This window comes from Schistocerca serialis, chromosome 9 (assembly GCF_023864345.2).
Source record: "Schistocerca serialis cubense isolate TAMUIC-IGC-003099 chromosome 9, iqSchSeri2.2, whole genome shotgun sequence".
Lineage (NCBI taxonomy): Eukaryota > Metazoa > Arthropoda > Insecta > Orthoptera > Acrididae > Schistocerca > Schistocerca serialis.
The window spans coordinates 203,698,569-203,715,290 of NC_064646.1; the positions used below are offsets into that span (position 1 = coordinate 203,698,569).

Below are 16,722 nucleotides of genomic sequence, written 5' to 3' on the forward strand. Positions count from 1 at the left end.
TGAAATTATGGTGTGCCCAATGTGGTTGTCCCCCATCAAAAGATTCTTAAATTTTACTTTCCTTTTTTCACCCTCAGTTTCAAGATCCAAGCACCTTCACATGCAGTGAAGTGAAGTTTTATATTTACATGAGAAATCTGTTCCCAGGACCACACCATTTACAAGTCCATTCACTATAAAGCATCCTATACTAAAATGATTCTCCACGTACTTGAATTCCAAGAGCACTTCTTGCCTTATCGGCTTACTTAAGCCACCTACTGCCATTTTAATTTTTCAACTATGTACAGGTAGTAATACTGATTTCTTATTCTCTACCCTATGTACAAAACCTTCCGACACTGCTGACACACTACTTCCAGAATCGAGTGCTGCTTGTACTTTCTCGTCGTTTACTTTAATTTCAATGACTGGCTATACATTTATCATTTATTGTCTTTCTAAACAATATTCCCTCAATAAATGTTTCTCTATGCCTCGTCCCTTCTTTTCCATCTCTAGAGTACACATATCCAGTCCCATCCACCCCTCAGTTTCATATTCGTACCAAAATAATTCATTAAATGCTTCTTTCACCCCAATTTCATTTTTTCTCCTTTCTAGATCTCTCGCTAACTTAAACTTTTCTTGAGTCCACAAATGAGGAAATAACAATCCTAATGTTCTACCATAACATCACCAATCAGTTACAGTAAAATCACATTCCTCCTTAAGATAGCATTCTGTCCAAATATCACTTTCTATATTAGAACCAAACTCACTTTATTCTCCCTTTTTTATCTATATTAGTAGCTACATTATTATCATGAAATAAAGCATTGCTTTTTACTTCCACATCATTACAAACACCTTCACAAAAAGCACTTTCAACTGCCGCAGATACATCATACAACTCGCTACATAAAACTTCATTTTACCTCCTTTGACAAATCACCAATATAAGAACCATTCATAGTTTCACCATCCACTGCCATTAAATTACATAAATTATAGTGACAGCGTCATGCAATTTCAAAATCAATAGTACCATTAAATTCCACTGCGTTTTGATTCAAACCTGAGCATAATACCTTTTCCTCACCTATCGCTCCTGTGCCACATTAATTTCAGATCGCACGTCAAATTCAGATCCATATTCATTCTCAAACATCATTCAAGATCTACACATCCATCCAGACTTTCAGGTTCACCTCCATTAGCAGAAAGATATGTACAGATTTCTTCCTCTGAAGTATCAATATGAGCTGCTTCAACTTTCATAACTTCAGCACATAAAACATCATTACTACCTTTCTTCAAAAATAATTCACCAATATCCACTAGACAAATTCATTAACAGCTGATGAGACTATTGCTACACCACCCTTATTACCTTCCTTAACAACCTTCACCATCACAATATAACCTGAAACATTATCTCCTTCATCACTACAATCATTACCGCTGGTTGGTACCTATTTAGAATTTTCTATACCATATAACCCCACCAAATTCAGCTCTATCTCGGCCTCCTTTTGGCACATAGAATCTTTCATTGTATTAACATTCACACACTCTTTTGTCTCACATTCATAAAACAAACCATTTAACCTAAATCGTCATCATCACCTTTATCATTATCTTTCATTATCTTAGAATTACATCTTTTACGTATGATCTAATTTGAAAATTTACCAATTAGATTCTCATCTATTACTAATTTCATTTCAGTACTCTGATACTTTTCTGCCAATTTATTAACACCTATCACATTTCCATTTTTCTCGTGTCCTATTGATCACCTGTTTATTTTGTCATCTCCAGACCTGAGATGCTGCGCAACTTAGTTTCCCCATCTCCCATTATGCTGGTTCATTTCGCCAGGTGCTGGTCCCTCAAATCTACGTTCTTAGTGTCAGTCCCTGTCATGAAAGTCTCCGTTCCCATTACCCCTTTGAAATTTATCATTGGATGTGTTCCTGTTACCGTTTCCCTCATCAGAACTGCTGTTTGTGTTCCGTTGATAAATTCCCGGATGTCTTTCATAGTATTCACTCAGACTGTGGTTATGATTTACACTCTGGAAACTATTTAGTGCTTACTTGGCAGTTTAAATTTCAATACCAGTTCTGATTTTGGGACAAAGTCCAAAAATTCGTCCGTTGAGTTGCTAGGACTGTGCACTAACTCCCACTGCAAATTTTCTGGTAACCACCTTTTCAACATTGTAATTTCAGTAATCACTCCCAATGGATGTTTCAAATGCATTAATCACACAAGTCCATGTTTACAAAATTTTCTATTCGACCCATTCCCGTATTTAAATTTTGGCCCATTCAGAAACTCATTTTGGAGTCAAGTTTGCTTTGCTTCACTCCAGAACTTGTTCAGTCCTAAAACTCGGTGCACACAACTTTTGCAAAATTCATAGTTCAGAGCCCCCAAGCAAATTGCCAAAACTGCAACAGACTTGGGACCTAGGTCACAGAATGTCATTAACTGTGAGAATTGCAATTGTAATTTCACAACTATTAAAGAAACCTAATATTCAGTCCTGAAACAATCTCACATTTAACTTTTGTGAGAGGTCCTGCCTATCAAATTTCAGATAATACTTTTGGAAATACTTTGCAGAATTCAAGTCCAATTATAAATTTTCCAGAGTTCATATTTCACAACTAACACTTTCCATAATCCAATCCTGTTCCAACACTTTGCAGGATTCTTATCCCTCAACTAACACTTTCCAATATTCTATCCTGGATGAACCCACAATTGTAAACTAACATCCCAAAGATGTTGGGGCTCACATGCAATTCCTCTTCATCGAAATTGTCTGCCTGGTGGCAAGTGAGCAAAATTGTATGAAACAAGGTTAATGTAATATATAATAACAGTAATAATAATATCAGGAACTAAATTAATGACCCATAAATGATGTAGGCCGCACAGTTGTTATTTGGTTAGAATAACGTTTATTCAGAGAAGGAAATTTGCTACTCACCATATAGCAGAGATGCTGAGTCACGATAGGCACAACAAAAAGATTCACACACTTATAGCTTTTGGTCATTAAGTCTTTTGTCAGCAGTAGACACACATACACACACTCACACACATACTCACGCAAAGGCAACTTGCACACATGTCTGCTGTCTCAGAGAACTGAAACCACACTGCGGGCAGCAGCATCAGTGCGTGATGGGAATGGCAACTGGGTGGGGGTAAAGAGGAGGCTGGGGTGTGGATGGATAGTATGTTGGGAGTGGCGGACAGTAAAGTGTTGCAGTTTAGACAGACAGAGGGCAGGAGAGCAGCTTGGAGGGGGGGGGGGGGGGGGGGGGGTAAGTAGCGGAAAGGAGAGAAATGAAAATAAATTATAAGACTGGGTGTGGCAGTGAAATGACGGCTGTGTAGTGCTGTAATGGGAACAGGGATGGGGCTGGATGGGTGAAGACAGTGACTAACGAAGGTTGAGGCCAGGACGGTTACGGGAATGTAGGATGTATTGCAGGGAAAGTTCCCACCTGCACAATTCAGAAAAGCTGGTGTTGGTGGGAAGGTTCCATACGGCACAGGCTGTGAAGCAGTTACTGAGATGAGGAATACCATGTTTGGCAGCGTGTTCAGCAACAGGGTGGTCCACTTGTATTTTGGCCACAGTTTGCTGGTGGCCATTCATGCAGACAGACAGCTTGTTGGTTGTCATGCCTACATAGAATGCAGCACAGTGGTTGCAGCTTAGCTTGTAAATCACATGACTGATTTCACAGGTATCCCTGCCTTTGATGGGATAGGTGATGTTAGTGACTGGACTGGAGTAGATGGTGGTAGGAGGATGTATGGAACAGGTCTTGCATCTAGGTCTATTACAGGGGTATGAGCCATGAGGTAAGGGATTGGGAGCAGGGGTTTTGTAAGGATGGACGAGTATATTGTGTAGGTTCGATGGATGGCAGAATACCATGGTAGGAGGGGTGGAAAGGTTAGTGGGCAGGACATTTCTCATTTCAGGGCAAGACAAGAGGTAATCGAAACCCTGGCAGAAAATGTAATTCAGTTGCTCCACTCCTGGACAGTACTGAGTTGTGAGGGGAATGCTCCCTTGTGGTCGGACTGTGGGACTTCAGGAGGTGATCGGAGACTGGAAAGATAAGGCATGGGAGATCTGTTTTTGTATAAGGATGAGAGGATAATTACGGTCAGTGAAGGCTTCAGTGAGACCATTGGTATATTTTGAGAGGGACTGCTCATCACTGCACATGTGATGACCACAGGTGGTTAGGCTGTATGGAAGGGACTTCTTGGTACAGAATTGGTGGCAGTTGTCGAAGTGGAGGTATTGCTGGTGGTTAGTAGGTTTGATATGGACAGAGGTACTGATGTAGCCATCTATGAGTTGGAGGTCAACATCTAGGGAGGTGGCTTGTTGGGTTGAGTAGGACCAGGTGAAGCAAATGGGGGAGAAGTTGTTGAGGTTCTGGGGGAAAGTGAATCAGGTGTCCTCACCTTCAATCCAGATAGCAAAGATGTCATCAACGAATCTGAACCAGGTGAGGGGTTTAGGATTCTGTGTTTTTAGGAAGGATCCCACTAGATGGCCCATGAATAGATTAGCATAGGATGGTGCCATGTGGGTGCCCATAGCCATACTGTGGATTTGTTTGTAGGTAATGCCTTCAAAGGAGAGGTAATTGTGGATGAGGATATAGTTGGTCATGGAGACTAGGAAGGAGGTTGTTGGTTTGGAATCCCTAGAACACCTGGAAAGGTAGTGCTTGATAGCAGTAAGGCCAGGGGCATTAGGAATGTTAGTGTATAGGGGGTGGCATCAGTAGTGATGAGCAGGACACCGTGTGGTAAAGGGACAGGAACTGTGGAGAGTTGGTCGAGGAAATGGTTGGTACCTTTTATATGGGAAGATAAGTTCCGGGTAATAGGTTGAAGGTGTCAGTCTATGAGATCAGAGATTCTCTCAGTGAGGGCACAGTAACCAGCCACAATGGGATGTCCTGGGGGGTTGGGTTTATGGGCTTTATGAAGCACGTAAAAGGTGGGAGTGTGGGGATTGGTAGTGGTAAGTAGAGAGATGGACTCTGGGGAGAGGTTCTGGGATGGGCCTAAGGATTTGAGTAGGGATTGGAGATCCTGCTGGATTACTGGAATGGGATCACTGTGGCATGGTTTGTAGGTGGAAGTATCTGACAGCTGACGGAGTCCTTGAGGTTCAAAACAACGGTGGTGGAGCCTTTGTCTGCAGGTAGGATTATAAGGTTGGGAGCAGTTTTTAGATGGTAGACTGCGGTTCTTTCTGTGGATGTAAGGTTAGTTTGCATGTTGAGGGATTTGGGGAATGATGGTGGGGCAAGGTTCGAGGTTAAGAAATTCTGGGAAGTTAACAGAGGGTGGTTTGGAGGCAGTGGGGGTGGATCACGGTTGGATGGAGGAGTGAACTGAGTTAGGCAAGGTTCAATATTGATCTTTGGTTAAGTCTGATTGGTTGGGTTGGTGGCGAAAAAGTGATTCCACTGGAGGGACCAGGAGAAAGAGAGATGGTCTTTAACGAGTCCTGCATGTTTGAATTTGGGAGTGGGGCAAAAGGTGAAGCCTTTGGAAAGGACTGATATTTCTGTGGGACTAAGGCTTCTGGAGAAAAGGTTCATAACTGTGTTGTGGGTCTGTTTAGGTTCTGGGTTGCCACCCCTCCTTCCACAGCTTCCACATCATCGGCTGTGAAAGATGCTATGCCAAAGTGTGTCGGTTTTACAGAGTGGAAAGAAACAGCGAGCAGTGAACCTTTAACCCAGATGTCCATGTTCTTAACGGTGCAGTTTATGACCTCATATGGGCCTGAATACGGTGGCAAAGTGGGCAAGTGGGGCCCGGATGGTGTCATCACGGAGAAAAATGGACTTGCATGAAAGGAGATCAGAGGGCATATAGGAGTGGGGGTAGTATGGCTAGAGGGGGCGGGGGTCAGGGAAACATTTGCAAAATGCATTCGGATCTGGCTTATGGCTTAAGAAGTCAGGAAGGAGGGTGGGATTGTTGGGGGCGGCAAGTTGTAACAGCTCCCCAGGGAGGACAGCGTTTTCACCATAGATGAATTCACTCATGATGCCCTCGATATCTGGTTTGTACAATGACCATAGGCTGAGGAGTACCCGTTGGAGGGTCTTGGTCCAAAGATTGTCGTGACACCTTAGTGCTCTCTTAAAAGTGCGATGCCACTGTTCTACCAGTCCGTTTGCTTGGAGGTGGTAGGCAGTCGTGCGACATTTGTTGATACCACACAGCTGGCAGAGTTGAGCAAAGAATGCAGATTCAAACAGCTGGCCCTGGTCAGTGCTGATGGTAGCAGGGCATCCAAAGTGGAAAATCCAGGACAACACGAAAGCCTTAGCTATGGTTTCAGCAGTTATGTTGATGAGAGGTATGGCTTCTACCCACCAAGATAAATGATGAATGGAAGAAAGAACATAATAGAAGCCCTCTGAGGGGGGAAAGGGGCTGATGAGGTCTAGGTGTATGTGGCAAAAGTGTCCAGAAGGAATGTCTAATTTGCGAAGAGGTGGAACAGTGTGCCTGGTGACTTTGTTCCACTGGCAGGTGATGCAATTCTGGGCCCAGGTATGACCATCGTGCTTCATGTTTCGCCACATGAATCATTTGGACACGAGGCATGTCGATGAATTAATTCAGGGTGTGCTAGAGAATTCAGTGGGTCAAACATTGAATGGCGGAGGGGGGTGGGGATGAAGGGTGAGAGGGTGCTGCTGGAGAAGTCACACCAGACTTCCTCTTGGACACTGGCGAATTTTTCTTTGGTGAGAGACAACGAAGTGGAGGTGATGTTGAGAAGTTGCTGTGTATCCTTGTCCTGGTTCTGTAGGGACGTGAGGTCAGAAAGGTCAACAAACATTGAGATGGTGCTAATGTGGAAAAGGAAATCTGCAACAATGTTGTCAGCGCCTTTGATATGGTGGACATCAGTAGAGAACTGAGAGATGAAATGACTCGGGGGGGGGGGGGGGGGGGGGGCTCAAGAGGAGGGCTGCATATGACATCTGCTACTGGTTTATGGTTGGTCAGGATGTGGAAAGGTTGGCCCTTGACTTAGGGGCGGAGGTGTTTTACTGCCTCATAAACTGCAAGAAGTTTTAGGTCTGAGTATTTTTGTTGGATGCATGAAGTTTTCTTCAAAAATAACTGAAGTGGCATGACCACATCAGTGTGGCATTGTTGTAGGACCATGCCTACCATGGAGTCACTGGAACCCATGGTGATGAAGAGTTCAGCATCTGAGATTGGATGATCAAAGGTGACGGCTTGTACGAGAGAGTCTTTCAGGGCCTGGAAGGCTGCAAGCATTGGTTCTGTCCATGGAACGGGGCGCGTCCCTGAAGTTTATTCGCCGGTGAGGGCGTTAGTGAGGGCAGCTTGGGTGTCCACTGCTGCAGGCAAATGATGATGGTAGTAGTTTATCATTCCCAGGAACCAACGGAACTCTTCGTATGTTGTAGGGAGTGGTTAAGATTGATTGCACCTTCAATTCAGGGGGGTGTATACCAGTGGCCGAAACTGTGTACCCCAAGAATTGGACAGATTGTTGGCACAGTTGCAGTTTGTCGGTGTTGATTTTGACTCTGATGAGAGTGTGTCCTTTACTATGGTGCTGTGGCATTCATGATCTTGCACAAAATTGCTGAAGATCAGGATATCATCGAGATATACGAAACAGAAGTTGAACTGGAGCAAGTGAGAGTCAATAAAGCATTGCCATCTCTGGGCAGCGTTTTTTAACCCGAGTGGCATGAAATGATAATCATACAACCAAACAGGGGTTATAATCACCATTTTTGGAATGTCTTCAGGTGTGTCTGGGATTTGGTGGTAAGCATGTTTGCAATCTAGTACACTGAAAATTGCAGCACCCGCGAGAAGGTGAGTGAAGTCAGAAATGTTTGGTATAGGATAAATGCCCATCACAGTCTCAGCATTCAAGGATCTGTAATCACTACACATACTAGAGGAGCCATGCTGTTTAGAGGTGAAGTGTATGGGTGACAACCAGTTACTATATGAGGGCTGTAAATTCCTGCCTCAAGAAGTTCCTGTATTTGCTGGTGAGCCGAGGGTAGCTAGTGTGGTTTAAGGCAGTGAGCCTTGTGACAAATAGGTGGGCCCTCAGACATGACGATGCGGTCAACAATTCTGTTCATGATGGTGGAAACTGAATGTTTGATGGCTGCGCATGAACGGAGCATGGTGTCAGTTGATTTATTAGGGGTGCATGGCTTGGAAGCAGCATAGTTGTCGCATGCATGGTGACTGGTGGATGATAGGAGCCTGGCTGGCTGGATTGTCAGGAGGTGTGCCAGTGACAGTTTGCGAAACAGGTGAGAGAAACATTGAGTGGAACACACTTGATGAGGGTGGGGGTAACACTGTGTGGTTGAGACTGGAGTCACACGAGATAGGTGTGGTGTTGCTAAACTGTGTGCCGGTGTTGGCAGAGCTGTCAGGTGCACCAGATGAAGGCTCAGGTGTGACATGTGCTGCCGAGCATTGTGAACTGATGTGGGCAGTGATCACAGCAAGCTCATCCTCAGTGCATGCAATGCGATCTTTCAAAATGACGTTCTCGCAGCGAAGGCTGCATGTCTTGGCACTTTCCGCCAGGATGCAATTCACAGCTGCACAAGTCCTGCTTGTGAGAGCTACCCACTGATGCACTAAAAAGCTAATGGCGTTTGCACTCACAGCAGGTGGCGGAGCATGGCCACATGGGATGTGAGAATTAGAGGTGTGGTGAAACAGAGAATCTCGAAAATGTTTGGAGACAGGTGGTGTTGTGATAAGAAGTCGACTCCCAGGATCGGTTCTGTGATGTTCACCATGTGGCAGATCTAGGGAAGGGAGAGGCCATTAGAGAGGCGGATCTGAAGCTCAATGGAGCCACAGGTCTGGAGCGTAGAAGAGTTTATGCCTCACAGGAGAGAGCATGTATGTGTGAGGGTGTGTGTGACCACCAATTTAGGTATGATTGAGATGTCAGTGCCGGTGTCCACAAGGAAGTTGTGACTCAAAGAATAGTCTTTGATGTAAAGGCAGCCATTTGATGGGATGGAGGCATGGATGGAATGTAGTGTGGGTTGCCATTTATCGGATGATTGGCTTTTCAGATGCTTGCATGGGGGGCGGCACTTCTTTGCATTGTCACTGAATGTGGTGTGGTACCAACAGTGAGGGTATGTTGGGAGAGGAGGTGGCTGATCGTCCTCTATGTGTTCAGGTTTGTATACCAGAGTGGTCGGTGCAGGCACGATATGCAGCAGCTTGGTGGGCAGAGAGTGCATGTGCTCGGTGCCAGGTGGCTCAGCAGTCTGGGGGCTGGAGCATGGCCTGCACCTGCCCATGGCGGGGCAAGCTACCGGAGCAGAAGTGCCAACCTGTTGTGTGAGCTCCTGCTGGTGATGCTGATGTGTGAGTGAATAGACCTGGTCAGCCATCCGCACATGTGAACCAATGGATTCCAGGGCATGGGGGAGGAGATGGACATGGAGATCTGTAGGCAGTTTTGATAACCACACTGACCACAGGGTTTCATCCAGTATCATCTGTCCTCTGACCAGGATGCATAGCTGGCACCAAAGCTGGGACAGGGTGCAGTCGCTGAGATGTTCCTTGTACAGTATTCGCAGAATAACCTCTTGTGGGGAATGCAGGAGGCACTTGACGATAGTCTGTTTTGCAAAATTGTATTTTGGAATTAGTGGCGGCATCAGGAGTAGGTTGCAGATTAAGTTGAGTCATGAGGCACAGGAATTTTGAATTGTCATCAGTGATGCAGTACAGTTCGAACAAGTTCCCCACCAGTGCAAAGTGCATTGATGTGTTTTCCACGGATAGCAAATGCAGGTTGATAGGTGGTCTGGTGATGGTTATGAAGGCACAGCTAGTTCTGTATCTGAGTCCCTCTCATCACTCGTATGATGTGGTGGCTAGACCGGCATGGTCGATGCAGACAGCACTGCGTAGGGTGTGAGCGAGCAGTCTGTTGCAGCGAATGAGAGTGGCACCAAAGCACTTGGAAATGAAACTGTAGAACTGTCCGATTGCAAGATTTGCGGCATGGAAGTCTGACACGGAAGGCATGGCCAGAGCCATGTGAAAAGCAAGCCTGTGAATGGCTGAAGCTGAAACCCCCTGCAAATTTACTTGCAGTGGCAGGGGGGGCCTTGGAAGAGCGGACATGTGCTGAGCAGCACAGTAAAATGTTCCCACTGGGCTGTTGACATGATGAGCTGGGGCATTTTTGGGGGGGGGGGGGGGGGGAACCACCACTAGTATCACTACACAGCACATTGTTCACATCGTTCACATCATGTGGAAGCCCATAAAGTGCACTGAGGGGCTGAACGTTCACTGGGAGCAAAAACTGGCCTGGAAATGTTCATGATATACACTGGGTGTTGTCCACTTTGTAAACCAGTGAAGCGGTAAAGCATTCAGGTATTGCAGGAGCTACAGAGTAACTTGTCCGTACAGATCACTCAAAAAAATAAATAAATAAATAAAATAAAATATGGCGTTTCATTCTTCGATCGCTATTCTTTATTTTCAGTTCCCGGTTTCGGGCTAGCTGCCCATCTTCAGATGATATATTGTAGTTACAGAGTAACTTGTCTGTACAGAACACTCGTATATTTTCTTACAGATATCAACATTACAACATGTCACACAGCCAACTGCACAAGCAAGATGGTGAGGACCACTAGGTTAACAGAGTCTAAGAACTTGCAATGGTAGACATATGTCATTTGTACTTGTCAAGGCCACAGTGTTAACTGAATCAGTTTCTTTCCCTTTTTCATTATACCTGATTGGTGTGGAGGATTTATTGCTGCTATTTGACTGTCATAGTCAGATAAACCATCAATTATGGGACTCACATCTATTTCATTAAAGATATTGGATTTGGAAATAAATTATGAATTACTTTTGTAGTATATCTTTCTGTTCTTGTTGGAAATTTACTCTGGTGTCAAATGACATCTGGACATCTGAGCTTTGGGTGCCACTGATCAGCACTATCAAAGGAGAAAGTTTTGCTTTACCAAAATATAGTAACTGACTCCTACATTTAGTAATACCTTGTAGTCATAGTCAGAGATGCTGGTTTCTTCACAACAAACATTCTGCTAGACTTGTTGCAGATTAGATAACAGCAGCACTATGGCTGTTATGGAATGTTTGGGTAAAATGTATGGTACCTTGACCACAAAAATTCATTGAGAACATTTTTAGATGTCACAAAACTATCTGACCATGTACTGACTGCTCTTGACAAAACTAAGGGTATGCAATACCAGTCATGCATCACCTAATCACCTAGCTACATATCTAAATAATAATTATTTGAATGAATATAAATTCTCAACTCAATTAAATGAAAACAAGAATTCAATGTGCTATTGAACCAACACCACAGATTGTACTATAGGGCTCAATGTTTGGATCGTTTCTGTTTCTTGTGTATGTAAACCTGATATAATTAGTTATGCAGATGACATTTCTGTGATGATTTACAGTGATGATTAAAAAGAAGTGAAAATCAAACAATGGGATCCAGGATGGAATGTAACAGTACGAGAGAAGGAGAGTTGCTACTCACCATATAGCGGAGATACTGAGCTGCGATAGGCACAATAAAAAGATTCACACAATCATGCATGCATGCATGCACGTGTGTATGTGTGTCTACTGCTGACAAAGGCCTTAATGGTCGAAAGCTATGATTATGTGAATCTTTTTATTGTGCCTGTCACAGCTCAGCATCTCCACTATATGGCGAGTAGTAACTTTTCTTCTCTCGTATTGTTAAGAAGAAGTGATATATCCTTTGACTCTTGGCTTGTCAGCACTAACTAAGTATTTTTAAATCTGTATCATACAAGTTAAGATTAGAAAACTGCAGTTACTGGGTTTCTGAGCAAGCACCACGCATAGCAGATACTCATATAATATGTGTGGTTTTTTTTCTACAGACAGTAAAATGCTGCGAATTCTTTGGGTAATATTCAGATGTTAATCTTATGATGAAAACCAACACAAATTTTTTGTATGTAAAACTAGTAATTTGCTCAGTAAGTGTCTTAAAGTTGTCTTCATTGAAAAACTAAAAGTCGTGTCAATTCCTCAGTTACAAACTATGAAAAGGTGTTATTCAGTTTTGGTACTGTTTTATATCTGATACAAAAGACAGCTGTTACAGTAATAGTGTTTCCTTGCATGTATGACACATAGCAACCACACCATGAATAAGCACAACCATTTCAGGTAAAGAACAAAATTTAAAGTAAGTGGCTCCATTTGGTACAATAAATAGTCAAACTCGATGGGAGAACATAATGGGCATTTCTACAAACCTAAATTAAAATAATTTCTCCGAAGTAAATGCCTGTGTATCCTGAAAGAATTCCTGACTCCCAACAGTTCCAGCAACAGACAATGAACAAGATATTGGTGAGGTTTTAAGTTATTAGCAGTATAGATCTTTGTATTTATGACTTAAAATAATTACTGCTTCTAAAAGTAGAATACATTAATATAAATGTTATTATGTAGAACTCTACCACTATGTAATTTTAACAGCATTACCATAGGTGTCAGTATTTTGAAAAGGAAAGGTCGCTACTCACCATACAACAGAGATGTTGAGTTGCAGACAGGCACAACAAAAAGACTGCTAAACACAAGCTTTTGTCCAGAAGGCCTTCTTCCACAGTAGACAACATACATACCACACTCATGCACTCGCACCTCACAGACATGTGACCACAGTCTCTGGTACCAGCAGCTTATGTGTTTAGTAGTCTTTTTGTTGTGCTTGTCTGCAACTCAACATCTTCACTATATTGTGAGCAACAATCTTTCCTTTTCATAATATTGTTACTATCCCATCCTGGACGTTCCATTTTTTAACATAAGTGTCATTACATACGAAACTTCTGGTTCTTAAAAATGACTCCCATGGCCAACAAGATCCTCAGATATGTCCCCAATAGAATATGTAAGGGACTAGCTTGGACGTCAACTGCATTTGTGTGAGTATCCAAGATACCAAGAACCGGTTACATGACTTGGGTGTCAGCTTGCCTCAGGAGGTAATACAGTAGTTTCATGACATCCTTTCAATCTGAATCACTGTATGCATCCAGGCGAGAGAGGCTGCAACATTATACTGATAAATTGTCTCTTACTGCTAAATTATTTGTAAATGTGGCTTGATATTGCAATCACTGAAATGATATCACATATTTTTGAAATCCATGAAGTTTCACTTTGCTTTTTTCTCACTTTCTGGGTTCATCACTTTTTCTGTCAGGCATTGTTTACTAATATGTGTTTAATCTAAAATTTAACTGTGTTAAGTTGCAGTTTTGTGTCATGTATCACTACATAACATGTATATTTCTACGTACAAGCATGTTAATATGACCTTAGCTACAAAAGAAGTAAAATTATTTTTTTTAACTATGAATTTGATAACAGCAGCATTTAGACAGATTACTTGAATGATGAAAATCCTTGCACCATCACAATCAGTGACCATACCATTCATGCAACTTCAATGTTTCAGGAATATCAGCAGTTACCAGAAAATTTTGTGGGAGTCAGTTACTTCAGGCAGTCAAGATTGATGTTTTATGAGTTTTGCCTATGTAAATAATATTTTATCTAAAAATAAAGATGCTGTTACGTACCAAACGAAAGCGTTGGTATGTTGATAGGAGACAATAAAAAAACACACAAACACACACACAAATTTCAAGCTTTCGCAACCCAAGGTTGCTTCATCGGATGTGCGGATGGATGTGCGTGTGTGTGTGTGTGTGTGTGTGTGTGTTTGTGTGTGTGTGTGTGTGTGTGTGTGTGTGTGTGTATACCTGTCCCTTTTTCCCCCTAAGGTAAGTCTTTCTGCTCCTGGGATTGGAATGACTCCTTACCCTCTCCCTTAAAACCCACATCCTTTCATCTTTCCCTCTCCTTCCCTCTTTCCTGACGAAGCAACGTTGGGTTGCGAAAGCTTGAAATTTGTGTGTGTGTTTGTGTATTTTTTATTGTCTCCTATCAACATACCAACGCTTTCGTTTGGTAAGTAACAGCATCTTTATTTTTAGATATATTTTTCCCACATGGAATGTTTCCCTCTATTATATTCATATCATTAAATAATATGGTTATAATAGAGGGAAACATTCCACGTAGGACATATATCATTAAATAATATTTTAGATACAAATATAAAAAATTTTTGGGTAGTTATTTATTACATCTCTAATTATTTCAAGTGCTAAAAGCTGTTATCTTTTCTGTCAGATTTTCTTCTTCATCATTGATGGGTCTTTGAGTGAAAATTATGTATTTGGGCCAGTTGCTAGACTTTTCATCTACAATCCTTATCGTCGATCAGAAATTTGGAGGTGGCTGACGTACATGTTTGTGCATGTAGGGTAAGTTCGTTACTTCCATTGTTTTCCTTCTATAGAACATGTTTTAAAACACTAAGAGAGTTTTAGTTCATGTCAGAAACATTTGATAAAGCTCCATAATTCTTGCCAAATTAAAACTTCAAAACTTGACCTTTCTGTCCCTACAAACTTGTGTATTAATTCATTCGAATCACCCACGATTGAAGGTAATGGTAATTACTTGAAAGAGGGTAAATGAGCTTAAAGTGGTCTTTCTTAGCCATCAACAAACTTATATATAAGGCTCAGGGAATCTTATATACCCTGTGAGAAAATACTCCCATGCAAGCACATAACCATCAACATCTGTACAGAACCTTGTGCATAACCAAGATGTGTGTCCTTGTGTTGTCTGACTAAACCTGACCATCAACTGAAATCCATAAGTATTACTTTAACTAAATGGATGAGTTAATGAAAAAAATGAGGCTCTCCAAACCAAGCTATATTTTCCAATCTGATCATACTCTTAGAACATGAGAAGTTTCTGCATCCTGTGGTGTAACCACCTTGCTGGAGATAAATGCTATCAACAGCAAATAATTCAAAGTAAATGTTGTTATGACTTATTAATTTTGTCACTGACAGCTGAAATAAATCTTCTTAAAATTTGGTGGGTGTAATGAATTACTATTATCAAAAAAGAAAGTTTTCTATTTTTTGTGTGGCACTCTTTAGTAGTAATTGAAAAATAAATTTTGATAAGAAGAAATTTACTTGAGTGCAGTTAATTAAAAGAAGCAGCCAAATAAAAAAATGATAAGATTAAAGTATTGCACAGCACAAATTTACCACTAAGAAAGAGAAAATTAATAATTCAGGACTTTGTCTAACTTGCTTTGATACCGAGGAGTGGATTGACTGTGCACATCATTTGTTGACTATATGCCGATCGTTAATATGATGCATTATGCACATAAGTGCTGCCCAGAAACTATGTTTTCAGATTGGCTTAACAGTTACCAGGAATGCACGAGTGGCTGCTACAAATTCAAAAATCAATTATGTTTGGCAGCGGCCAGCAAACGATATGTCAGCAGTCTTGCAGTTCTCCCAGCTGAAACACAGAAAAGTTGGCATGCAAGGTTAATGTTGCTGAAGTGAAACAATAACAATTATTCATATATTGTTGAAACTTTTACATAGATAAATACTTTACACACCTTGAAAATATCTTTCAAGTAAAAAATCATTCAAGAGGGAGATATCAAGAGAGTGTGAGCCAGATGCTGCTTATGTTTATATACATGTGGACAACTGAAGGGAACTTTACTGTCATTTTTCCCCAGTCTCCTCCTGTTTTGGAGGCATCTTGCATGGAAAAATGTTCGAGAGACTACGCTGCACTCCTTTACGGTGCGACTGATTGCATAAAATTTGATTGCTGACAACGCTTGTGCTGCATTTGATGCAGTATTTGCCAATTAAAAAATACAATTACTCTCTCACATTTAAGAATTAATTACAATTTCATATTGTAAGACAATTTAAAGACAGTACATGGAATTAATACAAAAATATAGCATTTCTTACATAGGTTTATATAAATTATTTTAGTTTTGGAGCTTAAATTTATTTACACATAAAAAGAAATGTGTCATTGTTCCCTTGAATGATGTTTTAGTTTTATAACATTGTTAGAAAATAAAAAGTAAAATTCAATTGAATGTAGAAGTCAGGTAGCAGGTAAAATTTTACATAGAAACTTCACTTTTTAATTACAGTTTAGTTATAAAAATTTCAATCATCTCATTAAAAGTCTCACAAATTATCGTACAAGTCATAAAAGTTCGCCGACTGGAGTGGCCAAGCGGTTCTAGGCGGTTCAATCTGGAACCGCGTGACCGCTACGGTCGCAGGTTCGAATCCTGCCTCAGGCTTGGATGTGTGTGATATTGTTTGGGAGGAGGAGACCAGACTGCGAGGTCATTGGTCACATCGGATTAGGGAAGGACGGGGAAGGAATTCGGCTGTGCCCTTTCAAAGGAACCATCCCGGCATCTGCCTGGAGCAATTTAGGGAAATCACGGAAAACCTAAATCAGGATGGCCGGACATGGGATTGAACCGTCGTCCTCCCGAATGCGAGTCCAGTGTGCTAGCCACTACACCACCTCGCTCAGTTTATGTGTGTAATGTCCTTAGGTTAGTTAGGTTCTAAGTTCTGGGGGACTGATGACCTCAGAAGTTAAGTCCCACAGTGCTCA

General features: G+C 41.8%; 1 protein-coding gene across 1 annotated transcript in view; it reads left to right on the top strand.

The window, feature by feature from the left end:
• The window catches only part of LOC126418967 (protein rhomboid-like), a 121,385-nt gene that overhangs the window by 39,370 nt on the left and 65,293 nt on the right, over positions 1 to 16,722 (top strand). The window contains exon 4 of the mRNA XM_050086014.1: positions 14,365 to 14,498. Within this exon, the coding sequence (XP_049941971.1) occupies positions 14,365 to 14,498 (134 nt within the window). The remainder of the gene's footprint in view (positions 1 to 14,364; positions 14,499 to 16,722) is intronic.